Source organism: Giraffa tippelskirchi, chromosome 1 (assembly GCF_054371585.1).
Source record: "Giraffa tippelskirchi isolate mGirTip1 chromosome 1, T2T-mGirTip1v1.2.pri, whole genome shotgun sequence".
Classification (NCBI taxonomy): Eukaryota; Metazoa; Chordata; class Mammalia; order Artiodactyla; family Giraffidae; genus Giraffa; species Giraffa tippelskirchi.
The window spans coordinates 23027750-23047109 of NC_137275.1; the positions used below are offsets into that span (position 1 = coordinate 23027750).

Sequence of the window (19360 nt, forward strand, 5' to 3'; positions counted from 1 at the left end):
TGGCACCTCTCTTTCTCTCGATCCTAATTCATCACTCACTGGATCTTATTTAGATGAATTCTCCTATATAATTCTCAGAACTTTTTGCTTTTCTCTACGTCCACACATGCCAGGACATCCAAGCCATCATCATTTCTTACTTGATCACTATCATACCCTCCTAACTGGTTTGACTCCTTGCATTCTATTCCATGAATCCCCAAAAGCGATTTTTTTCTAAAATTCAGACTTATCAAGTGTCTGAGGGCACTTTCATCTATGAACGCATATCTTTCTTCAGTCTTGGAAAAATTTCAGCCATCATTTCTGCAAATATTGCTCCTCCATCACTCCCTCCATTCTTCCTACCTAGAAATCATAATAAACACATTTGAATCCTCCCAATATAATCTCCATGTCTCTTGTCTTTAACTCTTACTCATTCTTCAGTCTCTTCCACACAAAGGCCTTCCCTGACCCTCCAGTCTGGAACAGGTCTCAGGTCTCCCAGGTACAGTTCTTACACATTTAATTCTTGCCATACATAGAAATGTTCCATTCAGTGATTATTTACCATCCTTATCATTTAAAGCTGCAAGCTTCATGAAAGCAAAGACGAGATTTGTTTTGTTCCTTTCACAGTCCCCAGTGCCCAGCTGGTTATCTATAATTATGTCTGTGTTAAGTCATGTCCAGCTCTTTATGATTCCACTGACTGTAGCCTGCCAGGCTCCTCTGTCCATGGGATCCTTCAGGCAAGAATACTGGAGTGGGTTGCCATTTCCTCCTCCACGGGATCTTCCCAATTCAGAGATCAAACCCATGTCTCCTGCATCTCCTGCATTGCAGGTGGATTCTTTAACCACTGAGCCATTGGGAAATTGGTGTTCAATAAATACTAGCAATATAAATGATAGAAGCCAGATACTGTAATTATATATACTCAAGCACTAGCATCTTTGCCTCACTCTAAAATTTTCTCAGTATGTTTCAGATGAAAATTCTAGAGAGGGATCGTGTCAATTTTAGTTCTAAAGGATATCAAATGCAGTAAAATGACCTCCCACTAAAATAAAAAGAAACTCATTTTGTTTCACCTACAAGAAAAGCCACTGGTATAAAATATCAGTTACAATATGTAAACTGGTAATTAAATGTCCTAGGTAAATTCTAGATTGGAATTTCAAACAGCTAGCTTAACAATGCAATGGCAACCCACTCCAGTACTCTTGCCTGGAAAATCCCATGGACAGAGGAGCCTGGTAGGCTGCAGTCCATGGGGTCGCTAAGACATGACTGAGCAACTTCACTTTCACTTTTCATTTCATGCATTGGAGAAGGCAATGGCAACCCACTCCAGTGTTCTTGCCTGGAGAATCCCAGGGACAGGGGAGCCTGGTGGGCTGCTGTCTATGGGGTCGCCCAGAGTCGGACACGACTGAAGCTACTTAGCAGCAGCAGCTTAACAATAATTAGAAAAGAATAATTGCTGGAAACTTATATCAGCCTAAACTTTTATCATTTTTGGGAGATAGGATTTCTACACCCATTGTATCTTAATTTTGCCAAAGGGTCTGACAAAAATCTTAAAGATACACCTGTGAATACAAAAATGAAATGGTGTCTAGCAGTTGTAGGTGAATTTGAAGACAGTTGCAATACATACTCAAAAAGTTGTCAGTAAATCTTTGTAACTGGAAATGAATGTCTGTACTAGAGTATTATGATGAAGTCAATTTCTTACTCGATTATTTTTATCAATGGCTTTAATGAAAACAGAGATCATGCTAATAATATTTAAATATGCCACATACACTTATACTGAATACATACCACCTGAAAGAAAAATTCAAATTTACTTCAGCCAGTTGTAGCAGTAAACTAGGCTTCCCTGGTGGCTCAGTGCTAAAGAACCTACCTGCCAATCAGGAGATGTGGGTTCAATCCCCGGGTCGGGAAGATCCCGTGGAGGAGGAAATGGCAAACCCACTCCGGTATTCTTGCCCAGGGGATCCCATGGACAGAGGAGTCTGGCAGCCTACAGTCCATGGGGTTGCAAAGAGTTGGATACCACTGAGCAATTAAACATAGCAATAAATTAAAGCAATCAGATGAAATTTAAATGGATATATCTTTCCTTTTCTCATTTGCCTTTCGGTTCTCTTCTTTTCTCAGTTATTTGTAAGGCCTCCTCAGACAACGATTTTGCCTTTTTGCATTTCTTTTTCTTGGAGATGGTCTTGATCACTGCCTCCTGCACAATGTCATGAACCTCCATCCATAGTTCAATGGACTCAATGGACATGACTCAATGGACTCAATGGACATGAGTTTGAGCAAGCTCTGGGAGATAGTGAAAGACAGGGAAGCCTGGTGTGCTGCAGTCCATGGGGTCGCAAAGAGTCAGACACGACTGAGCGACTGAACTGACTGAATCAGATGAAATAAGCTACACTGTAAGGAGAGTCCTGTATTTATGTCCCACAACCAATTGTACAAACAGAGGAGACAGAAGGCCTGTTTAAACAGCATTATTATAAAAAAAAAATCTAAGAATCTTAGTTGATTAAGAGCTTACTAAAAGTTGACATGGTACTAAAGAAATGAACACAGTCTTAAGCTGAAGAGCCTTCATGTAAACCTCAATGTCAGCTGGACCCCCTGCTGTATGCAGAGCTGCAAAATGAAGCCTCAAAGCCAGTTTCTCTGCGTGGAGGTGACAGGTCAGTGCCCTGTGCTGACAGATTAGAGTTTCCTGAAGTTTACTTCTGCAAACTTCCGTCGGCCTCCATGTTCTCGAGTCCTTCTGTGAAGTCTCTCATTCCAGAAGCATAACTCAGCCCCTTCACTGACTGCCACAAGAAAAGGGCTCCTGCCGAGCGCTGTGAATGATTAAGACTATATGGAAGATCTGGAGGGATGCAGTGGTGCCAGACTACAGAGCAGGGGAATTCCATCATTTCTCTTTGAATATTTCTTCCTCTCTTACTGAACCTCTCATCCTCCTCCAATACCCACATGACCTTGTCTCACTCAAACTGGTTCTGCACATTCCAAGTCCCTTGGGTTCTCAGCGTCCCCCTTCAGAGCAGTGTGGGTGCGGGCTCTTTTCTCCACCTTATGACATTCAGACCACAGAGGGTATTAATCCTACTTCAGTCACATTGGGGGAGCACGTCTCAAGTAACAGGTGCAGTTCTCTGAGGTCAGTGACCCCCTGGAAAATGTCAAGATACTGAAGACGGTGGCAAGTGGACCAGAGAGCCGTGAGGGAAGCAGGGATGAACCTTAACCATCATTCACGGAAGATGAAGCGACCTCACAGACTATGAAGTCCATTCTCCCTCCTGAATAGGCCTGTTTTCTACTGTACCTCTGACATGGTCCTCTCTTTTTGCTCCTATATTCCACTGACTCCAGTCCTGCCAGGAGCAGAGAAGTCCAAGTGGGAGATGATGGCTAATTTCTAACTTTTGAAGATAACAGTCTGAATGAATGAGCAAGGAGCCATGCTGTACTTCCCCAGAGGGAAGTTCTAGGGCTGATGAGAAAAAACTGTCCAACAACTATGGCCCCCACAGTGGACCTCCCTTCCTCATCTGCAGATGCCTGTGAAGGGGTGAGAGAAAACCTCTGCCCTGGGTATGAAGTTGGCTCAGATACCCTGGAGTTCTCCTCCTACCCTAGGGCCCTATGGTTTCAAGTACTGAGATCCTCAATTATCATCTCTTCTTTATTGACTCAACTGGTTGTCTTTGAATTTTAGAACTCAGTACGCAATTTCTAAAGGTTTCTGTAACCAGACTCTAGACAGCTCTGCAGCTCTTACTTTTTTCTATAATATGGTTATTAATGTCTCCCCTTAATACTGATTATACTTCCTACAAAGCTCTTTACAGAACAATTTCTGCAATTTTCAGGACTATAATTGTCTCTAATGATGAGCATTAGAAAAGGACACTGTGGATAAATTTTTAAGTACTAGAAATTCAAACACCACAACTTAGGGGCACGATTTACTCAATCTTTGGAAGAACGAAACCTAAGCTTTACCAAAGGACTAAAGTTAGAATATTCTTAATTTAACTGACTTAGTCTATAAAATCCTATTTACATGGTAGCATAGCAAATGCATTTGTTCAGGGCAGAAGCTTCCTAGAAGAGAAATATTTCCATGCAAAGTATTTTTGTCACTTATACACCATATAAGGGATCCTTCTTTTTCCTTTGAACTTTTATTTCTGTGATTCTACTGCAGTGAAGAGCCTCATCAATCTAAGTCACTCCTTCTACAGCAGTACTCCCTTGCTCTTGAACAGAACCTGCAAGTATTTCATTCGTGTCCCTTGTGTTACAGAACCTACAGATGCTGGTAGACAGTTGATATATACCAAGCAAAGGTTTTGTTACAAAAGTAAAAAGAAAAAAAATCTTTCATTGTCTTGAAAAGGGATTTTTATCTCTGGTTTCTCAACAGATGATGCAAAATGGGGGTTCCGTAGAACTTCACTTCAAATGTTAATCCTTGCAAGCATCTCCATAAACTAACAGTAATATCTATCTTTCTATCTATAAAATACAGTTATCTTTTAATGCTTGATTTGCCTCTCATTTCACATGATGATGGTAACACGACATAGGTATCAGTTCAGTTCAGTTCAGTTGCTCAGTCGTGTCCGACTCTTTGCGACCCCATGAATTGCAGCATGCCAGGCCTCTCTGTCCATCACCAACTCCCGGAGTCTACCCAAACCCATGTCCATCGAGTCAGTGATGCCATCCAACCATCTCATTCTCTGTCATCCCCTTCTCCTCCTGCCCCCAATCCTACCCAGCATTAGGGTCTTTTCCAATGAGTCAACTCTTCGCATGAGGTGGCCAAAGTATTGGAGTTTCAGCTTCAACATCAGTGCTTCCAATGAACACCCAGGATTGATCTCCTTTAGGATGGATTGATTGGATCTCCTTGCAGTCCAAGGGACTCTCAAGAGTCTTCTCCAACACCACAGTTCAAAAGAATCAATTCTGTGGTGCTCAGCTTTCTTCACTGTCCAACTCTCACATCCATACATGACCACTGGAAAAACCATAGCCTTGACTAGACAGACCTCTGTTGGCAGAGTAACGTCTCTGCTTTTAAATATGCTATCTAGGTTGGCCATAACCTTCCTTCCAAGGAGTAAGTGTCTTTTAATTTCATGGCTGCAATCACCATCAGCAGTGATTTTGGAGCCCAAAAAAATAAAGTCTGACACTGTTTGCACTGTTTCCCCATCTAGTTCCCATGAAGTGATGGGACCAGATGCCATAATCTTAGTTTTCTGAATGTTGAGCTTTAAGCCAACTTTTTCACTTTCCTCTTTCACTTTCATCAAGAGGCTCTTTAGTTCTTCTTCACTTTCTGCCATAAGGGTGGTGTCATCTGACGACAGGTATACTGAGGGCTTATTCTCTGCTAAAGTCTACGTTAAGTGCAATGATGTTAGATATAGAAACTATTTATTTGGCTGTGCTAGGTCTTCACTGATGCACACAAGCTTTCTCTAGTTGCAGGAAGTCGGGGCTACTCTCTAGTTGCAGTGAGTGTCCTGCTCACTGCAGTGGCTTCTCCTATTGGGGAGCATGGGCTCTAGGGTGTGCAGGCTTCAGTAGTTGCGGTGCATGAGTTTAGTTGATCTGGGGCATGTGGTATCTTCCTTGACCAGAGATTGAACTTGTGTTTCCTCCATTGGCTAAAGGAAATTGGCTCCAGGACTAAAGGAAATCAGTCCTGAATATTCACTGGAAGGACTGATGCCGAAGCTGAAGCTCCAATACTTTGGCCACTTGATGCGAGGAAGTGACTCATTGCAAAAGACCCTGATGCTGGGAAAGATTGAAGGCAGGAGGAGAAGGGGACGACAGAGGATGAGATGGTTGGATGGCATCATCAACTCAATGGACGTGAGTTTGAGTAGGCTCCGGGAGTTGGTGATGGACAGGGAAGCCTGGTGTGCTGCAGTCCATGGAGTTGCAAACAGTTGGACACAACTGAGCGACTGAACTGATCTGAACTCCTCCATTGGCAGGTAGATTCTTTCCCACTGAGCCCCCAGGGAAGCCCTAGAGGTAGGCACTATTACAATCCCCCTTTTACAGAAAAAAGAAACTAAAGCCTAGTGGTTAATTCACCTGCTCAAGGTCACAAAGCTAGTTAAGGGGCAGTTAGGAGTTGCAATTTCATTACCTGATTTGAGAGCCCACTCTGCTAACCATGACTCTTTAACTCCTTCAGTGTGGGACTTCCTAGGACACAAACTTGAAATATCTGCACTGTATTTGTTAACTGTCATTTTCAAAACAAGAAAAGTATAACACAATTTTTTGGCAACTGATATGTTACTGACTGAAATGAAATAAGCCTCCTCAGCCTGTCCCAAAACTGTTCCTTCATCTGTGAAGCACTTCCTGATTTTTTCCCCTCTGATTTGCCCTTGCCCCAATTTACCCCAGCTCTTTGTTTGTGCGTGACTCAGATAATTAATCATGCTTTGGCTTATTTGAGAACTAAGACATCTATACAAGTAGCTCTCATGCAAGACAAAAATACTGTTTGGGGAGAAACTGAATGCCCTGTAGCATATCAAGCCTTGCATATTGTCAATATTCAACAAACACATCTCAAAAACAAACCCAGTGACGTGCTGAGGTCATGGCTTATGTACTTCGAATGAGCTCTGCTCTCTGCTCAGATCTTGGAACTGATTCACTAAGAGAAACCATAGGAATGAAATAGACTAACACTTTAATTATTTTAATGAGATAACGACAGTACAGAGAGGTTAAATGATTGGCCCAAGATTACACAGCTGGTACTTGCAGAGGAGAGACCGAGACCAGCACTTCCGATTAGGACCATATCTGATTTATCATCTGAACATGGCCTCCATATGGTTTGTAGATTCTTTTTCTTTCTTTTCTAAGAATAAAGGTTACCAGGTAAGAATATGGAACTAAAAAAAAAATCCCTATTTCCTTCCATGACCCCGGAAGAGCAAGAAAGGAGAGACAGTTCATTTTTTAAAAAAACTTACGCTGACAAACACGGTTATCATCCAGATAGTGCCCGGGGAAGCAGGCAGTGCTGCAGGTGCCAAGGTGGGACAGAACGTGGCCAGTGTCACAGGAGGAGCAGGAGAAGGGACCCCTGCCCTGGCAGGTTCTGCAGGAGGAGTGACATTCTGCAGAGAGATGAGACACGGAGGGAACCCATGAAGCCAAATTCCCTTCCAAAGCGGAACACCCCAGAGCCACTAATAAAAGCTCCAGCATGGAGAGGGTTAACTGATCTGCTTTACTGCCCCCTACACTGGCGTGATTCCCCCCTGAACAGGTATGCTTCTCGCTTTCTGTCTCTCTGGAGGTTCAAGCCTTCTCAGGTACGATCCCCAAGAGAAAGAAGATCATGGGGCACCGCCAGCTCCTGCGTCCAGCACTTACTCACTTTTACAAGCACCTCTCTCCACAAAGTACCCAGAAGGGCAATCAGGGACACAGTGGTCCCCCAGCAGCAGGTTGCGGGCATTCTGGCACTGCAGGCAGATGCTCCCGGTGTCGTGGAGGTCAGCTGCACAGTGATGGCACAGAGGGTGGCAGTCTGGAGGGGACAAGGGGACACAGAGAGAAGGCACAGATGCTATGAAAGCAGCATCTCATTTCTACATTGAAGGGTAAAAGGGATTGCAATGACCACTGCTGCAGCGCAGACAGCTGGGGAGTAGCCTGAAGGCAGTGTGTATATAAGTGAAGTAGAAGCCTGGGACCTGTATAAACGGTGTGTTTGAGGTTTTTAGCAAATGGCCAGGCCCAGCACAGCAATTGAGTCTTCATCCCTTTCCAATTGAACAGCCTTCAAACCCTAGGGCAGCATGTGATAGATACTTGACAGGAGTATAGAAAGAACTGTCAGATAACAGAAACAGTCCATCAGATCGACACAGAGAGCTCTGAGAGCACGAATACAGAGAGCCCCCTCCTTGTTCACAGAGCTTCTGAGTATGCTCAGTACATCCACGAGGCTCCATCTCTCAAAGGGGGTCTTCCAGAGTCAACTCTCCAGTCTCAGACATTGGTGTGAGAGGATTAGTTGATAATTGAATTGGGGGAAATTTTCAGTCCTTAACTAGAGGTAAAGTTAGAGCTTCCTTGGTGGCTCAATGGTAAAGCATCTGCTTGCCAATGCAGGAGATGTGGGTTTGATCCCTGGGTCGGGAAGATCCCCTGGAGATGGAAATGGCAATCCACTTCAGTATTCTTGCCTGGAGAATTCCATGGACAGAGGAGCCTGGAAGGCTACAGACCATAGCGTTTCAAAGAGTGAAACATGACTTAGCAATTAAACCACAACAAAGAAGTCAAGTTACAAAGAAGAGTTAAGTTTAAAAGTCACAGGATTAATTATCTGGGACGGCCGGCACTGTTTCTTGTTCTCACCTGTATAAAAGTCCTCCTCTGATTAGAGAACTTGGTTGTGTGTAGCTCTCCCTATAGGTAAAAACTTCCTCTATCCTACTTTAAGTGGTAATAACGCTTCAAGTCTCATTTACCACCCGCCATCCCAAGGATGGAAGCCACAAATTATGAATTACCCCCCAAAATGAAAAAGGAGTAAAGACCTAGGAAAATAAAGGTCTGGTTATAGGGTCTGTCTATCTTCCTTTCTAGGATTCAAAGCACTGTTTGCAGTCACTAAAGCAACATTCAGTAGCCAGGTATGTCTTAACATCCTAAAGTCTTGTAGATAGAGACTGTGATTTCTAGAAATATTAAGACCAAAGAATCCTTGTCAATGAAACAAATTGCTTACCTCAGTTGGTAATGTATCTGCCTGCAATTCGGGAGACCTGGATTCAATTTCTTGGTTGGGAAGTTCCCTGGAGAAGGAAATGGCAACCCACTCCAGTATTCTTGCCTGGAGAATCCCAGGCAAGAATGGACAGAGGAACCTGGCGGGCCACAGTTCATGGGATCACAAGTCGTACATGACTTAGGGCTTTCTTTTCTTCTTTCTTTCTCTCTAAGCCTCAGTGACACACTTTCTAATTGCTGATCATCTGAGACATGTTTTATGCCAAAGAAGAGATCTTAACTCCATACCCAGCACCCACTCATCCAGACAAGAAGTCTTTCTGGGGCCTTTGCAGTCACTCCAGAAGTTGAACCTGAAGTGTCCTCCTCAAAAACGCCAAGTAAATGAACAGCCTCTGACCTTTCTCTGAACTTCAGGAGTTTCAAGTTTCTGGCAGCCTTTTGCCAGTATTAGAAACTATTCTTGATATCCTAAGAAGCAAATTAATCCCCATTACAGTCCTTCAGTAAATTATAAAGGAAATGATGGGTGTATCGAGAGAAATCTGATAAGGAGGCTATTTCCCCGATTCAGTGTATAGCTTCCACACAATGCCAACCTTTTTGTTTTCTTTTTTTGTGTACTCTCCTCTCGGTGCCAGGAGCACGGAAAAGTCACTGGAGCAGATGGAGGTGGCTCTATTGTATGATTACCTTAATGAGTGGGTACAAGTTAGAATTGGAAACCCAGGAAACAGGGCTGAGTCAAGGCTCCATTATCTGAAAAGTCTTGGCCTCTTCCTCTTTTTAAGCCAGTGCTTAAGAGAGTGCCAGGCTCAGGCATGCGTCAACGAGATCTGCAGGTGTGCAGTGGTCTAAAAACTAGTTGCCTCTAACTGAGGCTTTCTCCAGCATACAATTAGAAAGGAAGAAGAATAATCACCAAAGGGATGCTTTGAAGAGAAAGTAAGCAGATCTCTTGAGTATTTTGTGGCTACAATAAACAAATATTTATGGATTTGTTTGACTGTGTGGAACTCTAGAAGCTGTTTGAATGAATTGTGTGATGTGTATGAAATACTTCTAAAGGCAGCTAGCTAGAGCTAGTTCACGGACGCTCCTTCCTGCTCTCACGGCAACTGCTTTTTAAAAATATGTTTATTTTTATTTATTTATTTGGCTGCACTGGGTTTTAGTTGAGGCATGTGGGATCTTGTTCCCTGACCAGGAATTGAACTTGGGTCCCCTGCCTTGGGAGCACAGTCTCAGTCGCTGGTCCACCAGGGGAGTCCCTCATGGAAGCTGCTTTGAAAACCTTGCTACTCTTCCCCAGTCACCAGAACCTGCCCTGCCCACCCTCCTACCTCCTCCCAGGTTATTTCACCCTCTATTTGATTCACCCCATCAAGCATGAGCACCTTTGTTTCTTTCCTGTCAACCTCTTTATTTCATCTCGTCTCCCTTCCCCAGGATGAAATGGCTAATTCCTCCACCCATATTTTTTGATCCAATACTCAACATTATTTAAACATCATGGCAACATTATTACATCTTTTACCCCCATCTCTCATAATTCTCCCTGATGTCAACCTCCAAATGTGTTCTGCATTACTTACTCCCCTCAAAACTTTTCTCAACAGCCATTGCATTTCTTGCCTTCCCCTCATCACCCAACTTTCTTGCCTCCTGAACTTCTCACCGCACTGTTATCTGCCTTCTGCCTCCACAATTCAGCCATTACTGCTCTTGGAAAGGGCTCTGACCACCTCCTAATGCCCAGATGTAACAGCCTCCTCTAACTCCTGTCCTGTGTGCTATGCTCAGTCATGTCTGACTCTTTGCGACCCCATGGACTGTGGCCCACCAGGCTCCTCTGTCCATGGAATTTTCCAGGCAAGAATACCAGAGTGGGTTGCCATTTCCTACCCCAGGGGATCTTCCCGACCCCTGGATCGAAACTGTGTCTCCTGAGTCTCCTGCACCACAGGTGGATTCTTTACCACTGAGCCACCTGGGAAGCCTAACTCACCCCAAATGTCTGCAACACAGGACACTTTGGATCACCCCTCCTCCTTGACCTCCTTTCCCCTCTTCCTAGGCTTTGTCTTGGGGCTCCTCTCAGTCATTCTCTGCCTCTCATTGCCTGCTAAGTGTAGAAATACCTCACAACCCTCAACTTCTTCTATCCCCCTAACTCTCATTTGCTGAAGGTCTTAGAATCAGACATGGCTGTTTGCATCATCTTGGTCTGGTAAACAGCTACCAAAAGCCTGTGGAAAGGGCCCAAGAGTTGCAGAGAGAGGGAATGTGAAGTGGTACAGCCACTATGGAAAAAGGATGCAGGTGTCGCAAAAACTTAAAAATTCCACGTCTGCATATTTTTCTGAAGAAAACAAAAACACTAAATTGAAAACATACATGCACCCCTATCTTCACTGCAGCATTATTTATAAAACTCAAGATATGAAAGCCACCTAAATGTCCATCTGCAGATGAATGGATAAAGAAGATGTAGTATATATATTTCCAATGGAATATTACTCAACCGTAGAAAGAATGAAATGTTGCCATTTGCAACGACATGGATGGACCTTGAGGGTATATGCTAAATAAAATAGGTCAGATAGAGAGACAAATATCATATGATTTCACTTACATATGGAATCTAAAAAGCAAAAAACCCCATAAAACAGAAACAGAGTCAAAGATGGAGAAAACAAACAGGCAGTGGCCAGAGACGAGAGTGATGGAGAGGGGATGAGTGAAACAGGTGAGGGCGAAGAAGAGATACAAACTTCCAGTGACAAAATAAATAAGTAATGGGGATGAAATGTACAGCATGGGGAATACCAGCTATAATACCATAATAGCTTTATATGGTGACAGACGGTAACTAGACTTATTGTAGTGATCATTTTATAATGTATAGAAATATCGAATCACTCTGTTGTGTACCAGGAACTAACAAAGTGCTATAGGTCAATTATATTTCAATAAAAAAAAAGAAGAGAGTTGCAGAGACTTCAAAATTACTCAGGGCCTCTGCCTCTCTCCATTGCTCCATATTAAGCCTTAAAGAGGCATGGAATCAATCACCAGACACACCACAACACATGATGGAATGAGTACCCAGAGGCAAGGAGAAATCAATGAGAGACATCTGAAAAAATAAAACAATCAACTGCATGTTACCCAAAGCATCACATTAATCCAGGTTAGTTTACAGTTTCACATTATACACAAGACTGTAACTACTTGAGTTTGGAAAGTTGGACTCTTTTTGTGCATTACCTGTACTCATTCCTTATTCATTTATCCATAGCTAAAAAAGTCATGCTGGAGGCTTCCCAGGTGGTACAATGGTAAAGAATTCACCTGCTACTGCAGGAGACATGGGTTCGATCCCTGGTCCGGGAAGATTCCACATGACATGGAGAAACTCAGCCCGTGCTCAACAACTATTGAGCCTGTGCTTATGCCCTAGAACCCGTGCTCCACATCAAGAGAAGCCACCACAATGAGAAGCTCATGCACTGCAACAGAGAGTAGCCCCTGCTCACCACAACTAAAGAAAAGCACGTGCAGCAACAAAGACCCAGCACAGACAAAAATAAATAAGTAAAATCATTTAGTCATACTGAACACCCAATCCTAGGAATAGATTCACCCCAAAACAACTGTCTGAGTGAGTCCTGTGTTAATGCATGTGTGTACTGTGCAAAGTTGCTTCCATCGTGTCCGGCTGTTTGTGATCCTATGGACTATAGCCCACCAGGCTCCTCTGATCATGGGATTCTCCAGGCATGAATACTGGCATGCGTTGCCATGCTTTCCTCCAGGGGATCTTCCCCACCCAGAACCTGTGTCTCTTGGGTCTTCTGCATTGACACGCAAGTTCTTTACCACTAGCACCACCGGGGAAGCCCTCCTGGATTGTTAATGTTAACAGCAGTAGTAGTGAAAGTCACTCAGTCATGTCCGACTCTTTGCGACCCCATGGACTATATAGTCTATGGAATTCTCTAGGCCAGAATACTGGAGTGGATATCTTTTCCCTTCTCCAGGGGATCTTCCCAACCCAGGAATCGAATCCAAGTCTCCCACGTTGCAGGTGGATTCTTTACCAGTTGAGCTACAATACATTCCTGCAAATCTTTCTTCCTAAATCTGTCTTATAACAACCCCTCCCCAACAGAAGACCACATAAAACCAATATGCTCTCAAATCTTGCTGTGGAGTCAACCTGAAGGTTGACTGACTTTTATTAAACCAACTAGAAAAGAAAACTAAATTCCTAAAACCTAGGAAACACCTTTGTCTTAAGAGGCTTGAAATCAAAATTATAGGAAAGAATTCCTTGGGAGAGCTCAAAATGAGTTATGATGTGCAGGTAAATAAGCCAGAAATCAGAGCAACAGGGCTTGAGGATTAAGTCCAGTGTCCTGACTACAATCAGAAAAGCATTGTTCCCATAGGAAGACTGCTCAGGGGTGACCGGCTACAAGTGGCCAATCCCCCTGGGCACCACCTGTAGGCAAGCTTCAGGTTCAAGCCTGGGAGCCCACTGTGATCTTCCACACTGAGAGGGGCTGAGTGGGGCTCGAGACAGGGAGCTTACAATTCTATTTTTCTGACTACAAAGTGAGCCATGGAAGAAACTATGAAAAGCATTTTTATAAAGTATAAATAAACATAAAAGTCCCCCTACATTGATCTTTCAGAGTAAATAGCTACTCACATGGACATTTTTCTCTTAGTTCTTTTTCTGTACAATTTTCCCTATATAGATTTTTACATGGATGAGATTCTACTAAATGTTGCTATATAATAACATTTAAAATTTAATACCATATAATACTTTTTTTTTTACTCAATGCCATCGTTTCCATATGTCATTAAGGGACTCTTCATAAACATCATTTTGGGGGACTGCATAATATTCTAGCATTGAATAAACCAAGTTTATCATTTTCTATTTAAAAAAATATTAATTTTTAGCTGTGTTGGGTTTTAATCACAGCACAAGGGCTTCTCTCTAGCTGCGGGTGAGAGTTCAATAGTTCAGTAGTTGTGGTACATGAGCTTAGTTACTCCAAGGCATGTGGGATCTTAGATCCCTGAACAGGGATTGATCTTGTGTCCCCTGCACTGGAAGGCAGATTCTTAACCACTGGGAAGTCCTTAACCATTTTTCTTATCCTTGATTATACTCTCAATTCATCCACTTTTATAACGAAGGCCAAGATAATTCACTTATGCTTTTTAGATTATTTCCTAAATGACAGTGTCAGTGAGTACAGCTAATATTATTATTATAGCTTACATTTATTGAGCTTTGAATATCATCAAGCACTATATTAATTATCATAAATGCATAATCTCATTTGAAAAGATGAGGCAGGCAATGTTATTATCTCTATTTTAAAGATGAGGAAAGACTCAGAAGTTGTCATTTGCTCACACTGACTCCAGATCAAACACTTTTAACCACTATAGTCATGAAATAAATGTGAAATTCTCAATAAGCATTACAAATTTCTATCTGTTTCATCATAACTTTGCTTGCACTAAGACATTTTTAAAAAAGAAAACAATCTGGCTAATTCGGCTGGTGAAAACTGCTGTTACATAGTTGTCTTGATTTGGATTTCTTTTATTATAAGTGAAGCTGAACATGTAACAAATCTTTCTTTCAAACCATAAAACTGTTCAAATGCCTCTGGTACTCATAGAGCTTTCAGTATGGTGGAGGCAGCGAGAACCCAAGATACAGGATGACAATTGAGTATCAAATATGGGTAATCAAACAATAGGTTGAGATCTCAACCAATGAGTTCTTTCCTCATCCACTGCATCCATCCCCCATCAGACGAGGGAGCATGAGTACCACATGCTCCCAGGGAAAGTTAGCAGAATCAGATCAGCACAGATGCCAAATTCAGGGAGCCCAGGGAGCAGGTGAAAGATAGAAGAAAAAAGAAACTTGAATGTGGAACTGGAACAGGGAAACCCAGACCCTTCCCCACCAATACAACCCCTACAACTTTCCCCCTTGGTACCCCAGCCTAGAAAAACCCTTCGAGCTGGAGAGAAAGAAGGAGCAGAAAGACCATCCACTTTGCCCCTCCTCTCCCCTCCCTCCCATGGAACAGGTTGGAGGTAGCCAGATAGGATATTCAAGAACACAACACTAAAATGGACTTGGGCTGTGCTTCCTGACTTTAAAGAGGGCTGTGCCCAAACTGAGTCCTGTGTCCTAAGGCAACAGAGATGGTGGCAGAGCACGGTGAGCAACGAGAGACCATAAGGTAGATGCTTAGACACGGGACTACCTTGAGATCATTGCAAACTTTTGTAAAATGCAAACGAGGCAAGCAAAGGGACCAAGGAAGTCTCTGACAGGGGACCAGTTCAGTCTAGGTGTCAGGGAAGGCTGCCTGGAAGAGGCTGAGACAGGAAAACTAAGTGGGAGTTAGCTGCGAGGGGAGATGAGTTGGGGGAGGGAGCTTGGAAAGGTCCCAAGAAGAAGGAAAACATGCAAAAACCCAGAAGCTCAACAGAACAGGCTGCCTTCAAGGAACTGAAAAAGGTTCTATACACCTGGATGTTGAAGAACTACGAAAGAGCTGCTCAGGACCCAGCTACGATAGTTTTGCAATACCTTGTAAGTCACGAAAACGAGTGTGGATTTATCCTCATGGCGACTGGGAATTGGTCTGTGTGTCTGTATTCTTTGCCAGTCAGTCTACTGAGGTCTCTGTGTTTTTACTACAGATTTAAATGAGCAATTGTATGAAAGGTGACTAGCAATGGCAGAAGACATGAAAACCACAGCCAAGAAGCAACAAGCCAAGAAAATCGACACACAGCAGCTTTCAATATGAACTTTTATGGAAGAAGAGAGAGGTCTTCAGGCTTCTGTCTCCTCCCCCACTTCCATTATATTCATAGAAGACCCTTCTCTGTTAACGTCCACTGCTGAACTGCTGAGGCTTATGCTAGAGTAGGCATATAAAGAAAACTAAGAATACTACTGTATAAGTGTATCAAGGCTGTCGAGACCGGGAATGGAGACCCTGGGTGTCCCGTGAGAAGGAAAACCAATATACCAGTGGTTTATCTTTCAGACATGACCAGGGAAGACTTTTGAACAATCTGCCAGCTTCCAAAATGCCTTTAAAATTTACAACAAGGTAGAATTTGGCTAAATCAGTAGTACCTAGTTAGGGAGCCCTTGTTCAGTCGCTAAGTCGTATTTGACTCTTTGCAATCCCATGGACTGCAGCATGCCAAGCTTCCTTGTCCTTATCTAGATAAGAGAGTCCTTATCTATATGTTAAATGAAAGAAAAAAATATTGGAGTGAAAATATTAGGAAACTGTGGGGAATTTGAAGGCCTGGGAAAAGGCTGACCTGGCCTGCACCACCTGGTTTTCAATTTATTTCAGGCCAAGAGGAACAGGGTGAAACTTGGCTGAATGTGTGACAATTTACAACTGCCCTGTCAGTACAATTTGAGATAATGAAGAGAGAAATCTCCCCATGGCCAGCCAGATGCACTAATTACACAATCTAAACATAATTAAGAGGTGCTATGAGCCCATCTCCAGACACTGCAGGAGGTGACTATGTGTCCCAGGGAACTGCTACCACACCAGTCACTTCATGCACAATAAAATCTTGGGGCATATTTTTTAAGAATTAAGCTGATTTGAAGGTCGGTCTTGAATTCTTCTTAGTAGGTGGTGACCATCCGACAAATCCTGATTCAGATTCTTGCTGGACTCACACTGGTAGGAGCACAACATCTGTTTTTTAATTGGAAAACATTTCTCTACAATGTCATGTTGGTTTCTGCTGTAGAACAATTTGAATCAGCTCTAAGAATACATACATCCCCTTCTTCCTGAGTTTCCCTGCCACCAACCACTCCCCTCATCCTAACCCTCCTAGGTCATCAGAGAGCACCGAGTTGAGTTCTCCGGGAACACAAGGTGTCCTTAAAATGCCAGTATTGTCAGAGAGGCCAGCAAAATAGCAAATCCCTCTGTAGTCCTCCCTATCCCGCCCCCAGTCCCATTCCTCCCTACAGGTACTGTCTGGAACAAGTTCACAGGGTACATCAGAGGAAGTGTATACTGTCACTGCTTAATTTGTACCAGAACCGCAGTTACTAAAATAGAGGAATTGAATTTCCAACCCACCAATCTAGGAGCCTCTGCAAGGATTAACGGTCCATTCTAAAAGCCCCATCTGTGCGGGAAGGCATTTTCCGCTGACCTTCCAGTCTGTAATCGAAAAAGGAGACTAACCTCAAATATGTCTAAATGGTGAGCGTGCATCCCTTAATTGCTTAAAAACAGCGCAGTTCAGGATGCCGCCTCTCAAATCCTCCCATTGCTACTCAGTAAGTAAATCCTTATTTGTCACTATTTCAATTACAGTAAAGAGTCTTTAAATAAAAGACTCATTAAGGATGACAGGGAGAGGAGAGAGACCCCATATACATTTACGTGTAGCCTGTTTCAGATTATACACATTACATCCATTTCAGACTTAATATATCACTATATATTAAACAGGTGGAGGGAGGAGGGCGGCTGGAATTCCAGGTATTTGTCTATGTGTCTGCTTGCTCACAAACCCGGTGAATTAGCACATTAAACCCACAAATTAATGAACACATTATAAGAGAGCCTGGAAGCGGAGTATCAGCTCGCGCTGAAATAAATACATTTCTTATTTTTAAGCAAGCAGCGGATTCCATTTGTTTTCTAAATGTGCACAGCATGTGCACATGCTAAAAATGTAAATATGTAAAAAATTAATATTTTGACTCAGCAGTGGCAATATCCTCTAATACTTCATCCTGCTGCTGTGAGGAAATTATATGCGGTCATCACGGTGTGAGGCTTTCTTCAAATCACAAAGGCTCTGCTTCGAGGATCAGTGAGGATTACCCACAATCATGATGGATGGAAGTGCATGGCAGGGAAATGACTTATTTCACGTCTTTGGAGCCAAGTCAAAAAAGCTTGAAGATATTAAAGTAAATGTGTACTGTCGAAGCAATGGCTTTGCATGTTGGTTTTATGGGGCCGTGACTCCTTAGCTGATAAATAATGGACCTATAAAAACGTATTTAGATACACAGTGAGGCTTTTAATCATGCCCTGTTAGTCGATTAGGTTCTTAATGCAACCACATTAAACGTGTTTGGAAGCTGTTAAAATAATCAGAACTTGTAGCTGTTCCTCATCAGGCGAGAAAGAAATGATTCCATGCTGAAGCTCAGGGTCCTTGAAAAGTGTATGGATTCTGAATTTGGATGCCACTTTGAAAACTGATGGGGTTCTATTTGTGAGACAAGTATAGCAGGAAGCCAGAAAATAACATACAGATGGCAGAAGTAAAAGAAGCCCCCTCATGTACCCTTTGGAACATTACTTTGGTCCTAGCCCACCCATCAGTCAGTTCAGTTGCTCAGTCATGTCTGACTCTTTGTGACCCCATGAACTTCAGCATGCCAGGCTTCCCTGTCCACTGGAGAAGGGAATGGCAAACCACTTCAGTATTCTTGACTTGAGAACCCCATGAACAGTATGAAAAGCCCACCCATGAGCTATTATAAATCGTGTGCTCTGTTTAGGGTTAGCTCTGAGTTAGTATGAAAACAAATAAACGAAACTTGCCATTTTTCAGTGTCTGTGGCTGGGAAAAACCACTGACGAAATAGCAACAAAGCCCACTACTGTAGACAGAGCTTAACGTTATAGGACGTTAAGTGATTTCTGCCCAGTGTTGACAAACTTACAAATGTGCTGAGAAGCCTGGGGTAGCACGCACAGAGACAGGCAGCTGGAAGAAGGAGGGAGCGAGAGGCAGTGTTAGATCTAAGAGTGAAGCTCCTTCCTCAGGTCTGATGCAAGTTCTTGCTGCCAACAAAGGGAAATAAGCACCCCTCCTTTCCAGGTATCCTGACGCCTTGTATCTAACCTCCCTTCCCCCCCAGTTTATGTTTTAATCTTGCCTTTCCTCCAAAATAGAAAAAAATTCACTTCAACAACATCTCCGGGATAATATCAGTTGGGTGTTAGGGACTATGGAAGTCACTGCAGCAGACAGAGCATTGAGTCAGTGAGACCCTTCCCTCAAGATGCTCAGGACAAGGTCCAATGTCAGAAGAAAGCCACACCTAAAATACAACTGAAGCTGAAGCTCTAGTACTTTGGCCACCTGATGTGAAGTGTCAACTTATTGGAAATGACCCTGATACTGGGAAAGAATGAAGGCAGGAGAAGTGGGTGTCAGAGGATGAGATGGTCGGATGGCATCACTGACTCAATGGACATGAGTCTGAGCAAACTCTGGGAGATAGTGAAGGACAGGGAAGCCTGGTGTGCTGCAGTCCATGGGGTCGCAAAGCGTCAGACACGACTGAGCGACTGAACAGCAACAAAATACAACTGGCATCTAAGGAGGACCAGATAATTATTTATCCAAAGGAAATAAGAGGGACTTGAGCTTTGCAACATGTGGCAGTGACTAGAATATG

At 43.1% G+C, this 19360-nt stretch overlaps 1 protein-coding gene across 1 annotated transcript in view; it reads right to left on the reverse strand.

Moving 5' to 3' along the window:
* FRAS1 (Fraser extracellular matrix complex subunit 1) overlaps positions 1-19360 on the reverse strand; it is a 502478-nt gene that overhangs the window by 174789 nt on the left and 308329 nt on the right. Inside the window, exons 21-22 of the mRNA XM_081584176.1 lie at positions 7463-7615; positions 7053-7199 (exon numbers count right to left, since the gene is read on the reverse strand). Of these exons, the coding sequence (XP_081440302.1) occupies positions 7053-7199; positions 7463-7615 (300 nt within the window). The remainder of the gene's footprint in view (positions 1-7052; positions 7200-7462; positions 7616-19360) is intronic.